This window comes from Halichoeres trimaculatus, unplaced genomic scaffold (assembly GCF_033239565.1).
Source record: "Halichoeres trimaculatus isolate MK-OKI-2021-1 unplaced genomic scaffold, fHalTri1.1 fHalTri1_scaffold_22, whole genome shotgun sequence".
Classification (NCBI taxonomy): domain Eukaryota; kingdom Metazoa; phylum Chordata; class Actinopteri; order Labriformes; family Labridae; genus Halichoeres; species Halichoeres trimaculatus.
Window position 1 is genome coordinate 18,538,625 of NW_027437200.1, and position 19,045 is coordinate 18,557,669.

The 19,045-nt window shown below is 43.1% G+C and overlaps 1 protein-coding gene across 6 annotated transcripts in view; it reads left to right on the plus strand.

The window, feature by feature from the left end:
• The window catches only part of pcdh7b (protocadherin 7b), a 142,896-nt gene that overhangs the window by 56,207 nt on the left and 67,644 nt on the right, over positions 1-19,045 (plus strand). For 2 of the 6 annotated variants that reach the window (XM_074661814.1, XM_074661811.1), the window contains exon 2: positions 10,642-10,861. The exons of 2 other annotated variants lie outside the window; for them this stretch is intronic. In XM_074661814.1, the coding sequence (XP_074517915.1) occupies positions 10,642-10,861 (220 nt within the window). The remainder of the gene's footprint in view (positions 1-10,641; positions 10,862-19,045) is intronic. 2 more of the 6 variants (XM_074661815.1, XM_074661812.1) reach the window with 1 other exon arrangement.

The following is a 19,045-nucleotide window of genomic DNA, read 5'->3' on the forward strand; positions in this document are numbered from 1 at the left end:
GAACAGGCAGGCACAGGTGTCTGGTAATCATGCCTCTTTGACCTTTCGGTAACCCTTGATTCAGGTGACTTTTTCCTGCATCCTTGCTGTTTATTTAACATCTTAACAAAGAGCCCCATTGTTCCCTACCTCCTATGTAACCTGAACGCCTTCTTTTTCATTCAATAAGCCGCTTGCATCTCCGAGAGCACCGAATCGAACTATGCAAGAATCTCCTTTGTGCCGCTCCCTCCGATGTTTTTCTGCTTCACTTTGACTTATCGGGCAGAAAAACCAGAGGGAACAAACAAGCCGCACTGTTAATTGTGTTTCTTGACACCCCCTCTTAACAAAGTGCAAGTGCAAGCAGAGTGCCGGAGAGCTGTGACAGTGGGGACCAAAACAACCTGACGCCATTATCAAATTTCCCATTAGCCGCCCAAAATGGCTGCCCAAGTCAACAACTGAGTAATGAGATCTAATTGGGCCGGAAAATGAAACCTTAAAAGCACATAGCGGATCTTCCACGCCGTTTTCTCCTCCTCTTCTTCCCTTCCTCGCAGGGGGTGAAGAAAGTAACGCAAAGATGAGGAAGTACCGAGCCGAGTGCACTCCAAGAAGTGCCTTGGAGGAGAGGACTATTTTACATGCGGATTACCGAGCGTATCGCCGTCATCAGACAGCGATACCCGGCCTTGATAGACTGTCTATCTTTGATGCTTTCTGAGGCGCAGGGGCCTTATCCCTTTCGCCTATCTGCTGTAACACGCTGCTCAAACACACACCCACTGATCCAGCCCTTTAGAGCTGCTGCGACGGGGAAAAGATTGGATTGTAAGATGTGTCTGCCTGCGTGTCACTTCTTGCAAGCCTTTTAAAGTCAATGCAAATATATCTGCATAGGCGCATGCTGGTATGCAAACGCTTTAGCTTACATGCACTTTTAAACACGAGTCTCCAAGTCAAGGTATGTCGTCTTTGAATGCAGCACAAAGCTGCACTTTGCATTCTCAAGTCGAACAAACAAACGCTCTTGTCTGCCTTTCCAATTTCCCTCCTCAAACGCCATTAAAATTTTTGTTATGTTTTCCACTTTGCCCCCCTCTGGTGAAAATAACACATGGGGATTGTCTGGGCCTGAGCCAAACACACATAAATTTCAATATTAATTTGGTCGGCACCTCACCAGCCTCCCCAGCTTCCTAATCTCCCGCCGCATATCTTCATTATCTGAAAGTGTGCTTTCATCTTAATTCCATTTTCATCCATCAAATGTCGGGGAAGCTTTGACCTTGCGTGATCTCAACGGAGATAGCGAGCTAGGGAGGGAAGCGGGCAAGAGTGACAGAGACAGAGATAAGGGGGAAGGAGTTGATGAACGAGCGGGGATGGAGGGAACATGACGGAGGAGGGGAAATCTCTGCAGTGCCAAGTTTGGAGGTCTGTTAAACGTGCGTGTGTGAAGTCGTTCCATTTCCCATAATCCTCATGTTGCACCAGCAGAGTGAAGCATGTTAGCGACTGCACTCATCTCTTTCAATTCCTTCCCTACCCTGCTGCTCTTTATTCATTCCTTCCTCGGCTTGCCTTGGGCTTTTTTCCATCCCCTCTCTTTCAAGCGTCAGTTTATTTATCCTGACACGAGGGTTTAATTACTCATTTGTTGCAATTGTTTCCATGATTGTTTGAATGGTAGCTGTCCTGTGCTGCGTTGTGAGGAACAGGTGGTGGATGGGACGTGGAGGAAGGTGTGTGTGTGTGTTTGTGTGTGTGATACGTTCAGGACATCAGTTGGCATCCGTTACATCAAGGCTAAGACGCGCCACCTGGTGGTGCTGCCCTGGTGAAATGAAGGGTGTGGGTGTCGAAAGATGATGATGATGATGAGACACTCACTTCCAATCCCACTTGAATGATACATGCCTGCATGATCGTACCCAAATAGAAGGCCTCATTAAGCTCTCCAACCTCCCTTTCCCTTTTTGGATGGCAGCCCTGATCCCCTTAAATGCAGGTTATCAGTCATCAGCGACTCAGAATGGTAAATAAAGCCTCCCTTATCTTTTCCTTCCTTTTCCTCTGCGCAATCTGTCTCATTTCTTATTTCTGTGGTGGCATTTCTCGAGATATATCATTCTAAATCTTCCATCTGTGCAAGCATGGCACAGGTAGCTCATGAAACAAAAAGGAGTGGAGTTTCATATCCGACTGCTCAGCTTTGGCATTTGGCCGCTTTGCGCCAACTTCAGGGCGCAACTCGTTGATGTCATGTCATGCTTTTGTGCTGACACCCAGTCCCGTGTCACAACAAGCTAGCGTTAGCGCCAGCCCTAGGCTCGTCACAAGCTGACAGTAGTAGGCCGTTGGTCAGATGCAGCGCTGCCACAGTTGTGATGGATCCCCGTGCCAACCCCACCCACGCACACGACACGTACATCCCTTTACTTACCCTAGCTGCTGCGCCAACAGCACAACGAGGAACCTAAGCTGATGGCACGGTGACATGTGAAATGACATGACAATGCCAGAGACATGACTTACACACACACACATCCACGTTGACTCCCTTGCTGATAGACAAGAGGCGCTTGCACGCTTGAGTGGGCAGGGAGCAGTTTCACTTGCCTCGCGCACAATGCACACACCCACGCTGAGCGGTGTTGCCGTTCGGTTGTCAGAGCACAAACAAGGGCTGGATTTCGGAAAAAGTAGGAAATGGGATCGCATGATTTGCAGGCAGACTGTGTGTAAGCAACACCGGGGGTCAGGGTTTGGTTGACAGTCATTCCCAGTGTCTGCCAGCACTTGTGTCAGCAACAGTAGCTCCAACACGGTGACACAAGAGACTTCCCCATCCATTTGTAATGAGATGGTGTAACATAAGTCGCGGATGTTGCTCTGCTAAAAGTTTACCACAGCCTAAATGGACATGCATAAAATATTTTGCCTGCAATGTCAAGCCTCCTGTTATGAATTATGAAGCTTTATTGCATCCCTTGAATGTCTTCCAGAGCAGCTATCAGTGACACGAGACAAGGCTCGCGACGTTGGTGTTCCGGCAGCCCAGCGGAAAAGCAGCGGTGCACCACAAAGGGCGTTATTTTGTCAGCTTGAAGCTAATCCACTGCCACTCAACACCAGCCCATCTCTGCCCCCACCCTGTCAAGTTCAGAAAAAGAAACACTTCTCCTTTGCCATTCAGAGCAGGTCAGGGTTGGACTAAGCTTCTGAAGATGTTCAAAAGCATCCCCCCAGAATAGTATCTCTGTTACACCAGTGGCCTAATCCGCCACTTGAAGAGCAATTAAAAGTTTAGCACAGACTTTAAGAAAGTAACCATGTGTGATCTTTTTTTTTTCACCACTCCATTTTTTTTCTTCCTGTGGGTCTGTCTCTACGGCTGCGCGCATGGGGTGCATGCTAATAGGGACGTGCTAGCTGTGGCACTGCTCCAAAGGCAATCCAAGCACACTGGGGAAAGAAAAGCACTAAAGAGGGATGAAAACAGATGTAGCAAAAGAAGAATCGTCATCTTTCTCATTTCTTTATCTTCTATTTCCCTTTCTTTGTTCACAAGTTTCCGTCTTATACTCCCTCCAACTCTTTTTTCTCTTTTCAAAGTTGTTCCCACTGCGCAAGATTGTTTCCCCCCCAGAGTTCTTAATGGAGAACTTCTTTTGCCTAGCAACAACTTCTAATGGCGCTTCCCCAACTATACAATACCCAGAAGCAATCAGAGCAGTCATATTTTTGGGTTTCCTGCTGTCTTTTTGGATGTATTAAATAGTCTGCTCAACTGGCGCACATATATTTATACAGCTACTTCTTCTGCCAAAGGCTTCAATAAAGGGTCAGTAAAGAGAACCCCAGTGGACGAGCACCGAAGGACGTCCAATTGATCGGTGTGCTGTCAGATCATAAAACGACCACATGGTAAAACGGAAGGGTAAAACATACCCCCACTATTTCAAAGATCCACAAGAGAGACCTGATAGCATCATCAACTCTTAACGAGGCTGTGTTGCCAATAACGTCTGCACCTCCTGCAATAAAAGTATTTTAAAGGTGTCTAAAATGTTATTATGTGGCATAGTACCCTTGCGGATACCAAGACCGCACAGCTCGTAACACGCATCATTTTAACATACAGGCTGCCATTCCAGTCTGTCAATCTAATCACAGCAGCTACGATTATTTTTGAAGTCATTATTTTGTACACAGTTGAAGTGTAGAGCTCAGAGGCAGCTGCCTGAAAGGATGTGAAAAAACAACCTTTTCAAACTCAGAGTTGAACCAGATGAAATAAAAAAAAAACCCTTTGCATCTTTGTTGACTCTGAAGATAATGCCAGAAAAAAAAAAAACAGACAATGAACTCGCAAGAGCCTCTTTCATCTCGGCTTTGTTTTCCTTCCTCTTCTCCTGGAGTCTTGGGTGTTCATTGGAAATGTTACCCCGGTTTCCCCCCTACTTCATCCGAGGTGACCCGGGAGGAATGTGCGCTGCGTAGTGAAGTTTCAAGAAGGAGAAGAAAAAGAGGAAGTGAAGAGGAGCAGTGGAGCTTGACAGGGCCAAAGCTATCAGTCAGGCTGGAGCGTGATACCTGAGACTCACCTGGGGGGGCTAACAAAACTGGAGCCAAGCACTCCGAGTGAAACTCCAACAACTCACTGAGTGACCATCCCGGGCGGTCTTGTTTTTGTCTACTGAGACATGGCAGCGTCATTGTTCTTTCCCATTACATAGTAATTAAATGCAACTGAGGAGCACCCAAATAGAACCTGAACCCGGCCTGATCAGATTCCGATTGATTTCCAGTCAGGCATTCACCTTGAGGGCATTTGTCTCATTTACCGCTTCAGTATCGTGATCTTTCCAAATCACGCTTCTGGAATTACACCAAGCTGTACCAGCAGCTCTGACTGGGTTAAACCAATTTAAGATCCCAGAAAGTATGTTGTTTGGTGTAGCGTGGCTATTTGGCACTCTCTGTTGGTCTCAGGTGGCGTATCACAGGTCACTGTCTGGTTCCCCATTAAAAATGAAACAAGGCTTCTTAATTACCGACTGGCACTTTTGGCAATCACTCCCATCCTCATGTGTCACTCCATTCGCTCCCCCTCTCAACCGGCCTCTTAATCTGTCTTTTCATCTCACTTACGCATTCTCTCAACCTCCCCGTACCTCCTCTCCTCTCCCTTGCTTGACTGCAATAAGACACTGGCTCTGCAGTTTATGTTTGCTCCCCTTGCCCCAAGTGTAGCCCAGCCACAATTACTTCCTGTGGTTCACGGTAGTGGGTCACTGCCATCCGCCAAAGGTATTTACAGCTGAAATTACACACACTGTGTTTTCCAGCCAGGCTTGTCTCTGTCGTTCCAGTATCACTGACCGTGTCCAGAGGCTTTGGCGTAGGTGGGCTTGATTATGAACCCAGACATCCAGAGGGAAAGGGCTCAGAAGTCTTCCTCAGTGGACAAGGCGCTTATTGTGGGTGTTCTTGAGTGGCATTTGGCTTACCAAATGGAAAAGAGTTTCGATAATGAAAGCTTTTTAGGAATTATTTGACATTAAAGCTACTGTACAGCCCCAAGTAATGTGCCTTGAATGCGTTTTCAAATAGTGTCGTTGATCTAAGCGGCTCTGACGTCTCATGCAAAGGCAGAGCGCTCCACTTCAAAAACAATGAAGATAAAAGAAGAAGAAGTAAGGCTCAAACGGAGCACTTCTGACAGCTGCACAGTTTAGTTTGGGAGAGGAGGAAATGAAAATCAAATCCAAGAGGTCACACATTATTGACATGAGTGGCACAGTCCTGTTTTTATTGGCTCCAGCTCCCCTTGAGTCAGGCAGCCCATGTGTTTCCCCTTTAGCGTCCAGGAAATAGGCCAGGCCGGGCTTCGGCCAGAGCTCCCGCCGCCCCTCCTCGAATAAACCTGTGGCTTGTTTGCATTGTTCATTTTGTGGGATGACGGATTTGCTCAATCACCCGTGGCTGTCGCAGCTGGCTTTCAATCACAGGCACACCCTGAAGAGGCCCTCCACTGTTGGGAGCCTGAAAGGGGTCCCTGCATCTGGTTGAGATAAAGCAAACTATAGCGAACACGTAATGAAAGCCATCCATTGAAAGCTTGTCCACTCTCAGCATGTGGTTCAGCTTTCTACTTCAGGAATGAAAGTGTGAAGGTGTAAATTTGATGATGTCGTGCTTTTTTTCTATTATCTTTGAATTTAAGGCTTTTGGATCATTCATCACGTAACAGTCAATAAAAGGAATTGACTCCAAAGCATTTTTTTTTTTCATATGAAGTGCCTGTCTTCAAAATTAAATGGGACTGAGGTCGTGACATTTCAGTGTATGCGTGTGTGTGTCTCTGTATGTGTGTGCTTGTGTTTCAGCTGCTGTTAAACTGATTGGCAGCAGAGTGGACCGCAAGGTTGGGAGGTCAGGGTAGGCGGTAGAGTGAACGGCATCAAGGAGCATGTACCCAGTCAGGTTTAACAAAAGGCACCAGGTCTGAAATGGCAAGTATCTGGTAAAATAGGGGCTACGCTTTGTGGACGGACAGAAAAGGTCACACTTCTGAACTGGCTAATGCACTAAAGCATCTTTGGAGCGTAAATCCCTCAGCTGTCAGCTCTTGTTGTTGAAATTTCACAAATTTTCTTCTGCGGTTCAAAACTGTCTTCTCCTTGAGTGCTTAAAGCTCCTGAATGGAGTCAAATTTGGCAAGCCCTGTGGACAAATTACACCTCTTTCCAACTTAATAGTGTTTAAAACACATTGCATAAAAATCAAGCATTTACAAACAGGGCCAATTCTGAAACAATAAAAAAAAAGTGCAATTCCCCAAGTGTCCACTTGAGGCTGGCCCCAAAAGTGTTGAAAGTCCCATTAAAGGCAATGTTAAAAATCTTCAGATCAAGGATAGGCATGAGTGTAAGTTTGACTGAAAAAAAAACAGGTTTAGTCAAAATCAAGGCTACTATAGTAGATAAAAACTAGCAAAAAAGAGCGGTACAAAACATTTTTGATAGCTTAAATGAAAATAAAAACAAAGCTTTAGACAAAAATGATAACTAACTTGAACAGAGGTGAATATTTTGATTCAAGCCGTGTTTTGAAGACTGAAGGGTGAAAAGTTTTGATGCAGTTTTGCGAGGCCCACCTTAACTATGTATCTGTCTCTTGCCATGTTAGAAAGCTAGGTTGTGTTAGCGTTTCCAAAATGGTGACTGGCGTTGTTTGGGTTTGAAACTACCTTGTCAACCAGTGGGTGAGAGTTTATGGTAATTGTGTAAAAAAAAGGACGGTTTTAACCCATTTGAAGGCACTAAAATTCACTTTGATGAAATACTCACTTGTTATGCAGATGATGGTGTTGCTTGCTGTTGTAACCCATAAAGAAACATAAGGAATGTCTGTTTCATTACCTCTTCATGGGAGCTTTAAAAGGTAGAAAATAAGCCTGTGACAAGCACAGAGCCATTGTTGGACACTCCTTTTTTACTCGTCCTGTTACTCCAAACACAGACGTGCACACAAACACAAAGGGAATATGACAGAGAAAGACTAGCTTCTTATTTTATTCATTTATTTAAAAGACAGAATGAAGGGAGCGAAGGTCGCTGTGCAGACGCTGGTTGCTGCAGATTCTAATCCAAAGCCTCCGGCGATCACGGCATGAACTCCATTTCTGGTCTGCAAACAAATTAGCTTTTTTTTCCCTCCTTCTCTTCTATCTCCCTCTCCCTCCAGTGAAAATAAGGCAAATTCAGGTGAATAAAATCTATTTGTTCATTTAATTTTTTTTTCTTCCCATCAGCTTCTTTTCTCTCACCTAAACTCAATTTTCCCTCAGTGCCTGCTTGCTGGAGTGTTTCTTTTCTTTGCTACGGTCTCGCCTGCAATTCATTAGGCAACAGTAGTTTAATTTGTATCATTAGAAAAACTGTGTTTCCCGAGGAGTGTGGCACTCTCCTAAAACTGATCAAGACAAAGTAGTTTTTGTGTGACAACATGCAAGCTGTGGGACTTGATAAAACACACCTCGCACTGAACAAGTGTTTCTGAGCAGCAGAGTTGAAAATAAACAAACAAACAAAACCAAAATAAAACTATTAAAAAAACATGTTTAATATTTCAGCATCTCTTCAAGTGTTATTACACTTATAGAGAGCGACTCTCCTTCTGGGCCCCGATTTTAATTATGCAACAAATGTTTGACTATCCAAGTGAAATTTGCATGAATATTTATACCAATTCATTTGTTGAGTGTTGATTGTAATTACATGGAAACATGATTTATTGCCAAGATTGCTGTGTTAGCCAGCCAGCCAGAGAAAGAGAAGCAGGGCGGAAATATATAAATAAATGCAAATTTATTTTCCACACAGCAAAAGGAAGCCCATTTTTTCCCAGTGGCTTGTGGGAAATTTCATTATCAAAAAGAGAATCCTTCACAGTGTGTGCCTGGCGGAGGCTCAGAGGCGCTTACAGCAAGTGTCTGAAGATGACAGAATAACAAAGAGGTTAACCTCGAGAAGGTGACCTGTCAGTGCTTGCTGGATGTGAACTTTATTTCTCTGTCCATATGCGTGTTTATGCTTCATTTACTGCTATTCTCTTAAAGACGTGAACTTCCTTTAAAGGTCCTATTGACAAAAAATGTTTTTTCTCCCTCTACATGGGCACTTTAGTCATCCAAGAGCCTAGCAACCTAAAGAAAGTGGAAGCAAAAGAGCCTCTTGCATTGTTTCTGTAGCCCACTTTTTGGAGAAACACAACTCTTGCAAAGCAGTTTGAATGTAATGATATGACAGGTGTCATCTGCATACACTTGCTCTGGAGCCTCATGCGGCTCTTTGACTCCTTTGCAGTGGCTCCTTGTAGCTTTGAAAGACTATAATTGAAATAAAGAATTTTTTATTTTTCTTACGGAGTGTTTTAATGATTCAAAAAAGATTTAAATTTAATTTAATTTTTTTTTGCAAATTTTTGCAATTTTATTTTTTTTTATACTTCACAGTTTTACTTCTAAAATTGAAAAAAAAAGAAATTTTAATCTTTTTATATTTTGCTTTATTTTTAATTTCTAACATTTTTAAAATTTTGCAAATTTTTGAAATTTCAATTTTTAATTTTAAAATATATATATTTTTGAATTTTTCCAACTTTATTAAAAATGAAAAAAATATATGACATCACATTTACAGTTTCATAAATTAAAAAAAAAAATCTCTTTAGATAATTATTCACTAGGTTCAACTGTGTATTTTACTTAGTAAACTTTATAGCCTATAGATAACAACATGCTAGCTAGCCTTGTTGCTAATCTGTTTGTTATGACAACAAATGACAGGAAGTCACACATGAAAGACCTAATTTGGTGTTTTTATACCACTGCATCCCTTTGCGCCAGTCTCCATCATCCATTTCAGACAACATTCAGGCAGCAAGTCAGCAGCTTATTATCATAGCATCCCTGCTAAAAATGGTTACTGAATTTGTGACATTTTTGCGGCAGAATTCATTCCTTACCGAAAAGACACTATGGTAAAACTTTAACATATTACAAATCCCTGTTAGCGGGGATATAAGGATGTTATGCTCAAATTAAACAACAGATTTTACCAAAGACAGAGTTATGGACCACAAATGTTGATTTATAAACCTTGCAGACAAATTCAAAAGAGATAAAAAGACAACCATGGTCCCATTTAGTACCCTGTGGACAAGGGACTCAAACCAAAAGTAGACGACAAGAGCAAGTGATGAGGTTTAGCAAGGAAGATGCGCAGCAACAAAGGCTGTTCGTGTCTAATTAATGAATGGCATTAGCCATTTGTTATGCCATTTATTCTGGTAATGACCAAGCCTGATCTTTCATTCCTCGCCTCATGCTCATCTTCCCTCTTTCATCCACTCTCTTCGCTATTACTTTGTACAACACAGGGACAGGGATTGAAATATGTGAAGGAAGGAAAGGAAACAGACAATGAGGAAGAGGCCTTGGCTTTCATGACATGCTTTGTAACCGCTTAACGAAGGACACTACTCAATTATGTGTCAGACCAGGCTCCACACATGTGAACGGCTCACCCAGTGGAGTCTTTGCATTTGTGCTCCTGATATTTCTGGCCCCCTGCAGGGCTGAACACTTGTTCACCTTGTCCTCCTTTTTTAGGAGGCAAATAAACAGAAAAATGGGGCTGGTGCATTCTTCCTTTCCCAGTTGTATTTAACACACAGGTGTAGCCAGCTGCAGTGTCTGTTGAGTCCCCTGAGCTTCAGGAAAGCTTGTGAAAAGCTCGCTTTGTACAGTCTCCTCCACAATGGTATTACAAGGCCCTCCTTTTGAAGTTATTCTGTAGGAAAGAAAAGCCGAACCTTGTTTGTTGTATTAGAAAGTATTTGTTGACAGACGGTTAGATGAGATGTCTTATGGTGGTTTTAAGCGAGGTTTGAGATTGAAGTTGGCCCCAAGAATGAAGCGACTCCAATTTTCCCCTTGCCCCTTTTTTCCCTTTCCTATTTCTCTACTATCCTGACCCAAAATCCCTTTCCAAATTCCAAAGGATCCAACTCCCTTCAAGCAATAAACAGTAAAAGTACCAGCCGTCCCTTTTATAGTGACCCCCGGCCGTTTGGTTTCTCTTGTAGCCGTTTCGCCGAGTGACCTTCTCGGTGGTGAGCCAGCCCCAGGACCCTCACCAGCAGGGATCGCTGCAGAGCTGCTACGACAGCGGCCTGGACGAGTCGGAGACGCCCAGCAGCAAGAGCTCGTCGGGCCCCAGACTGGGCGCCCTACCCCTGCCCGAGGACAGCTACGAGAGGACAACGCCGGATGGCAGTGTCGGTGAGGCAGAGCACATGGAAAATGGTAGGGGCAAACACTGAAAGGAGATTTAGAAGTCGTTAAGATATAGGAAACACACACTCACATACTGCGTAGAATAACAACCTCATGGTAGATAGATTCAGGAACAAACCAAAACGATGAGGTTCAGTCCCTTTTAGACTTTCAGCTCTATTCTTTTTGGTGTTTTTGGTCTTAGAGATTTTTTTGCAGTGGTGTGATGTAGTGAGAAGTTGTTCTAACTTTTATGAAAGATAAAGCCCTTCCACGAATGAACAAGAAGAAGAAGCCGAGATCTGGGAGTTATCTGAACCCTTTGGTTCTGTCTCATAAACCTCAGGCTGGTTTGATCAAAAGGACTACACCAGGGAACAAATGAAACAGATGTAGCCTTTAAGATCAACACCTCTCAGACTTGTCTTTCTCCTCTGGGTTTCTCGTTACTTTTCATTTGTCAACCAGGTTTCACCTTGACTGAGGATAGCTCTCTACATCCTGCCCGGTATGTCCAAAGACAAAGTAATGAAAGAGCGGCAGCAGGGGGTGAATTGTTTCGAACCTGATCAGATAGCTGCTGTAGTGTTATGCGGTTCGTGTTTGGCTCCAGGCCGTTTACGGAGGAGTTCATTTTTCCACAAGTGGGAAATAGAACTGATGTTCTGTAGGTTGTAATGTGAAAAGACTGCAGTCTAGAGAGAGTGAGTGGGAGCAATGGAAAGCAATGGCGTTGATTGTGAAGGTGGTCCCTAGGTGTAGTCTTCTATCTTTCCTTTCTGAACATTTTTTTTGTGTGTGTCTGTGCTAGTTTCCTATCCAGGCTAAAGTATGTGTGAGTGTGTGTGCATTTGGGTGTGCACTGAGAGATGGGGGTAATGGTCCCATTCATAGCAAGGAGTCTGAGGCGACGCTTAACAAGGAGTAGCTGTCTTGAGAGTGCTAAGCCTAAGTGCAGAGGCTTCCCCGCTGCAGCTTAGGATAAGGATATTCAAATGGCTTAAAGATACACATCCTCTCCTTCTGGATGGAGTTGTTTGGTTTGGTATGATGTCTTACCTGGTTTTTAGAGCAATACCAGCGACAAGATTTCCAAATGAACCAGCAAAAAGAAGATGAATAGTGAAAAAGTGGGCCTTAGTCCACTCATTTACTTGTATTTAGTTAAAGTTGTGCTGAGCTAGCATTTTCAATAAGGCAATAACACACCCTAAATGAATGGGTAACGTTGTTGTGACTATCAATCTCTAATGAAGTCTACAGCACGGGTGGCCAACAATTTCAAAGCAACATTTACTGTGTTTGTAAGTGTGTTTCAATTCGTACTTGGAGCCGTGTCAAAGACAAATTTCTGTTTTTACTGCAGAAGACATAAAGTTCCAACTATCTAGATAGCTATGAGCACACTAGCGATGTAGAGAAAAGAAACTGAAACTTAAGTATCAATCTCATCACCCAAGTATTGATCAATACTGATCACAACGTTGGCATCAATATATTGGTATTTTAGATTGATTGGCACACCACTACTCGTAACAGTATAATATTTTTGGGGGGTTGGCCATCCCTGGTCTATGGCTTTAAGTTTTTTTTTTTTTACAAGAACTGGCAATAAGATTCAAAAAGTTGGACTTAAAGTCTCATTTTGTAGTTCCCCAAGTTGGGGCCGGGAGACCTTGAGCAGTCGCCAAATGCCAAATTAAAATCCATGTCCTATTGCAATGGTCTATTGTTATCATACATAAGTTTGGAAGATGTTGTAATAAACCTTTTGTTTGGTGCTTTTAAGCTAAAGGTGGGCCTTAGTATATTTATCTACTTGTGTTTAGTTAAAGTTGTGCTGAGCTAGCATTTTCTATGTGGCCATAACACGTCTTGACCTTGTTGTGGCCAGCATTCTCTTATGCAGTCTACAGTTTGAAGTTCATGTGACAAGAGCAGGCAATAGCAATCAACAAGGTGGACTTAAAGTCTCATTTTGTGGATCCCCAAGTTGGACCTAGGAGATCTTGAGCAGTTGCGAAATGCTGAATCAAATCTTTGTCCTATTGCAATGGTCCATCGTTATCATACAGGTATTAAAACAGTTGAGTTGAATCTGATGTAGAAGTGTGATGTAGTGTCTGTTTATGACGGTTTTTAGATCAGTTGATAAGTGTAGTTCTGTTTGAGAAGATTGTCGGTGTTCAGGACCACTTTTTTGGGGGTTGCAGATGTCAAATTTTGGGAACTGTGAGAACATCAAAACCCAAAAACGGTGAAAGAAGTTTCTCCTGTTGTTAAAGAGACATTTAAAGTGCATCTGTCTGTCAAAGTTGTCCCATCAAGTCGACTTTTTAATGACCAAATCTTCGTGTAATGCACCCTCAGAGCACACATGTTGCTAATTCTCCCTGTCGATGCTTTCAGGGGATACTGTTGCAAACCAAACTGCAGCTTCAGACGAGATTTGCTGGAGAAACAGAGTCAAGGTCAATTCATGAATCAGGCTCCAGCCAAGAGAAACAACATGCTCGGCTGCTGCTTCGCTATCTTTAGTGAGATCAGCTGAAGGAGTGTGTGTATGTGTGTGTGTGCATGGAGGGGGGTTGGAAAGGCAGCTATTAAAGACTGTGAGTTCATGTGAAGATTTTAGGTTAAGTCCACATATTACACACTTTATACATGTCTGAGCACTAGAGGAGAAGATATAATGTAAATTTAGGCAGGCAGCACAGTGGCCTTGTGCTTTAAGAGCCTCTAATTGGTGTAGGTCCTGTCTCGCAGTCACATTAAAAGCAGCCTTAAGTTTGCTGTTAGAGTGCCCTTGAGGAAAGCGCTAAGCTTCTAGTTTGCTCACTTATGCTTGGTCACTCCGGATAAGGGCATGAGCTAAATACCTAAGTGTGAAGTAAATGCAATCATCTAAGGTTAGGGCAAATATTGGCAAACTGCTTCAGCCTCCTGAGGGATGCTAACGACAGTCATTAGCACTCCCTGTTGTGTTGTAGCCAGAGCACACACAGACACTGTTAGCACTCTATATGAAGCCGTGGACCTTTTAGAAAAATTGCGCCTTATGAGGAAAGAGGGAGGACAAAAGTTAGCAGATGGCTTGCTTTGGTGTTCAGTGCTGGCGAGGGCGTCATTAGCGACAGGTAATTGCTTGGTTTTACGTACCTAATGTGTCTGGGATTCATGACGAGGGTCTTGTCTCGTCTTGGAGCAGAAGGGAAAAGAACAAAGATGGAGTTTGAGATTTGATTTACAGTGGTAAGACGAGGCGCTTAAGAGAAGTTAGACCTTGAGGCGTGATTGACAGTTTGGGAGCTTTGAATCAGAGGATTTGACTTTTCATAACTCATTCATCACAATCCATCGCAGTGAAATGTCCTCAAAGAGATTTGTCCTTTTTTGAGTCAGAGCCTTAACTTTGCTTGTTGCCAATCGATGTTCGCGCAATCTGCTTGAAGAACCGTCCACCAAACCCAGACAAACACATGCCAAAACAGCGCACACAGAGTCTGCTTATTCACTTCATTCTGTCTTCCACCCTGCACAGATGTGCCAAGGGACTGTGTTCACTTTCCCTTCATCTACTTCATCAAGGTCAGGCTTCGAACTTTATTATTTTCTATTCGTTGACTCCTTTCCGTGGGGATTGTCAAAACAAAAAAGAAAAAGAGAAAAACACTCTCAAGCCAAGGCAGTTTTTCTTCCAGAAGTGAATGAAAACCGGGAGCTCTGAGGTCATCGTGGGCACATTCTTGACCCTTTCCGTGCTGCACGAATAATCAGACAAGCCTCCTCTGCTGCTTCGTCTTGGTCGACTTTAATACCAGACAGTCAAAAGCTGGATGTCGGGAACCTTTGAGAATTCTTCAGAAGACGTCAGCTGAACAATGCACAACAAACAGAACAAGAAATGCATGAATTTTACAACATTTCTTAAAGAGCGGATAGCCCTTTTTTACATCTCTGTGAAAGCTTTTGGCACTTTCTAGAAGTCTTGGTGTTTCTGATGCACAGCTGGGCCCCTCACTTATTCATAAGCTTACCCGGGTGCTCATCAGATATTCATAAACGCAGAGTGTTTGGAGTCAAACACCCGATTAGGCCGTTACGGATGTCAAAGAGCCGTTCCAGATAGAAATACGGTGCTTTTTTCCACCAGGTCAGAGACTTTTACTCCATTATTGATCTCCACATTGCCAGGGGGGGTTCGGTGGATGTTTCAATTCTTAACCGCGTTAGTTCAAGTACACCTCAAAATAACACGATTCCACATTGCCTTTTTATTGTGAGTGAAAGTGTTTCCCTGTGAATCCAAGCAGCTCGCGGCGCTGAAGCTGTAACATCATTGTTGAGTACATCAGCTTCGTTATACTTGTTGCTGTGGGTCACACGGTCATTGATGTAGCCTTTTTGATCCGTAGCATGAATCATTATTACATAGGGGCTTTTTAACGCTGGAGAATGCTAATGTATGTCTGTAAGCTCCTTGTACAAGTTAATGCAGCAGTGTGTGCAGTGAATCCTGGGGCTGATGCTGTACACAGGTAAACAAGGATATTAAAGCTTTGTGGACAGAAGTGAGTCCACTAAGGAGAATCGCATTAGCCTGAGAAAAGAGATAAAGAAGAGAAACCAAAGGAAGTGGTCTATTTATGTTTTCTGTTAAACAAAGATCTGAGCTACCAAAGAAAGAAAGAAAAAGTACTTCAAGGGGCTTAGAAATGTCTAATACAGGGGCGGATCCAGGGAGGCAGCCAGGGGTGGCAAGGGCCCACCTTTGATTGGCCACCCCTGGCCTGATAATTCAAATCAAGACTGTCTTTTTCCCCTCATCATCTTTTTGGACTGTAGCAATGGTGCTGTCTTCCTGGTGGCTTAAACGCTCCCCTCATCACAGCAGTTGTTGGTTTGATTCCCAGTCTCAACCACTGGCTTCCCTCCCTTTGATCTCCATGTTTCCTGTCTCTCTTCAGTCATCGTTATCCCATAGGAGGTAATCTTTTATCAAAGTATAAACAAAGTTTGTTTGTTGGTGCGTTAAATGGTTGACCAATATGTTGTACAATAAAACAGTTGCGTAAAAGAAGAATCAGCCCAACCCAAAAAAGTTGGCCAATGAATGTTTTTAAGATTCAGAGCTACAACATTTGAATATTTGGAGGCTGGAAAATCTGCTCAGGTTTTTACATGAACTTCTAGCATTGGTATTCTATATTCTTGTTTAAAGTATGGGAAGAATACCCCCTCTTTAATATTTTGTGACTGTAATATTACCTTTCAAAATACAAGTTATACACAGGAATTTAATGGGAATACTTTTAAAAAAGTATGAATGACTGGGAGAGATGGAAAGTGTCTGCAATCCCTGTTTAAGTTGGGCCACCCCTGGAGGGCAGATGGCCTAGTGGTTTAGGTCGTGCTCACACAGGTGACCCAGGGTTTGAATCCAGTCTGTTTTCTTCACTATCCCCTCTCCTATACAATTAAAGGCAGAAAACCCCCCAAAAAACAAATAATAAAAAAAAAAGTTGGGCCACCCCGGGTTGGCCACCCAGGCCAAAAAAAGTCTAGACACACCCCTGCTTTAAATGACAAGATAGCTTAAAGTGTGAAAAAGAAAACTGCTCTCCAAGCCCTAACCCTAACCCTTCAGCATCTGACCTCTAGAGGCTTCTAGACTCAAACAGAAATGTTCCTTACTCTGAATCACTCCAGCTTTTACACTTTTGAACCACATCCTCCCCAGAGGGGACTCTTTTCCCACATTGCAAAGCAAACACGTGCCCTGAACATTAGTTTACTCAACTTTTTATTTACCACTACATCCCTGAGTGCCTCTCACCGAGGCTGGTGCCTGATTTTTTGTCGATGCCAGCTTGCTAAGACAGATGAATAGTGCAAATTTATTGTAGCCTCTGAGAGAGTAATAGCACGTCCTACTGGCTGCTCACGTTAGCATGCCTCCCACGTTTCTGTGCCTTGGCTGCCAGACAACCACCCCCCAGCGCACAAACACACACACACTTTGAAGACACAAAACACACACACGTACACACACACAAACACCAGGCTGTGTGCTTCCTGGTGAGAAATCTTGGGGTACCACTGCTGGATGACAAACATCATCATTTAGCGTTGGCTCACCGGCTTGGAATAGAGACACAGAGGTGGCAGAAACAGAGGTTGGGAGTTGGGTAGTTTTGAGAGGCTACGATTGTCAAAAAGTGAAGAAAATAAACCAGAACACATCATATCAGAGCTCAAGCACCTCACTAGATCACTCCACCGTCGTCTCTGAGCTTCTGTTCTTCCTACCCGTTGGAATGCCTCTTAGCCTGGTTAATAATGTGCGCATATGTGTGTGTGTGTGTTTGTGTGCAACTACGTTCATTAAGCGAGCCCAATTGTGGGGGGCCAGATGGCAAAGCGAGTTTGTTTAATTAAAACCATTCATATTTCAAGAGCTGAGCGGCAGCCGCACTGGTTTTAGGTCTGATTTCCCTCAACTTGGTGGAGGGAAAGGAACGCACAGCACAGCGTAGCGTAGTGAAAAATCACCCAGCGGAAGACACTCGTGCTATCAATCAGCGCGTTTCACATGCACGCCCTCCCCAAGGTTACCATCATGTGTGCACAGAAGTAAAAAAATGTTAATTTGTCGGTTAAATCAGGGAGGAAATTAACACAGAAGATGGAAATAGATGGAGTGTTAAAGGTTTGGATGCTTTGATATTTTGTGTGTTTGCAGTAACGTTCATGAGACACAACAAGAGGTGAAAGGATGCACGACGACGTGGTGTGGTAGGGTGGAGTAAATGACTCCAGGATTGAAAGTTGGAGAGAAAATTGATGAAATGAGAAAAAAACACACACAGAAGGATGGGAAAAGGAGTGAGGGATGGGTTACATGCATGGGGAAGTTTTGCCAGCAGGGAGTGGCGCTTGACGGAGAAATGATTGATCACCGCGCAGCCGGAGCAGGCAGGTATTCAAATCACACCCAGGTGTCACATCCACGGCGCCGTCTCCCTGTGTGTGGACTGTAAAGCCCACCCAGAGCTGCCTTAACTCCTCAAACATACGACTCTGACAGACATGAGAAACAACAGGGGAGAGAAATGTGTGTGTTCTCTCTAAAGGAGCAGTTCACCATTTATTTACGAGGTAGCAAAAACCGCAGAGATTTCAACAAACACTAAATTTGCACTTTATTGTTTTTAAAAAATTCATCCCAAGCTGATACTCCGAATAACCCTGAATAAGACCTTGCAGTGTTTCAGAATCTCTTTCCAATCGCAGAAAAACTCCTCAAGAAAAACCTTTTACTCAGGGGATTATTTAAGAGCTGAGGGGTCTTAGAAGTCTCCCATGGGGGTCAACAGCTAACTCTTCAGGGTCAAAAGATGATTTTAAGGTTGAAGGAGCCGTTACAGCTAAAATCTCTGTGAAATAATGGAAAGGTTTCTGGGGAATTTTGAATCTTCAGGCTCCAAAAACAAACATAAAAATTTCTGTGGAGGGCTTATTTCCTATGAGGGGTTTCAAGACCTGTGGATGAAGAAAGCCAGGGTAATGACAGGGGCAGCAGACTCATTTAGAAAACAGCAGAATGTGCACATATGTAGACTTATTTTTAACAAAGCAGATAAATTAAGTATTTAAGGTCTTTTGTTTTGATCGTTTTTGTCTGTTTATTAATTGTACATGACTGTATTTCAACAGCAGGGGGTTTCTGGTATCCAGGACAGTTTTTCTGGGGGTTGCAGGGAAACATTTTTGGGGATCCTTGTTGTAAAAGCTAGCAAGCTAAGGAAACAACTAGAAACACTCAAAGCTTATCCCTTTTTCCTCCTTTCTTACAAAAAGTATCGCAATAAACAATCAAAATTCAAACCCCATACATGTAACCATCATGTAAGTTTAGATAATAGTCTTATCCTGTGAATATATCATAGTGTATTCATAATTTAGGAAAAATATAAGGGTTTTCTTTTTAAAATGACCTTTGTTGATTATCCAATCCACTTTATTTATATACCACTTTTTTTTAAACAATCAAGTTTACCAAAGTGCTGCACAATAAAAAACAAATAAGAACATCAAGAAAACAAATAAATTAATTAAGATAACACATAGAAACAATTAAGAGCCATAAAAACACAGGGGTGAAGACCATAAAAGGACGGATCAACCCTCATAATGAGTTAAAAGCCAAAGAAT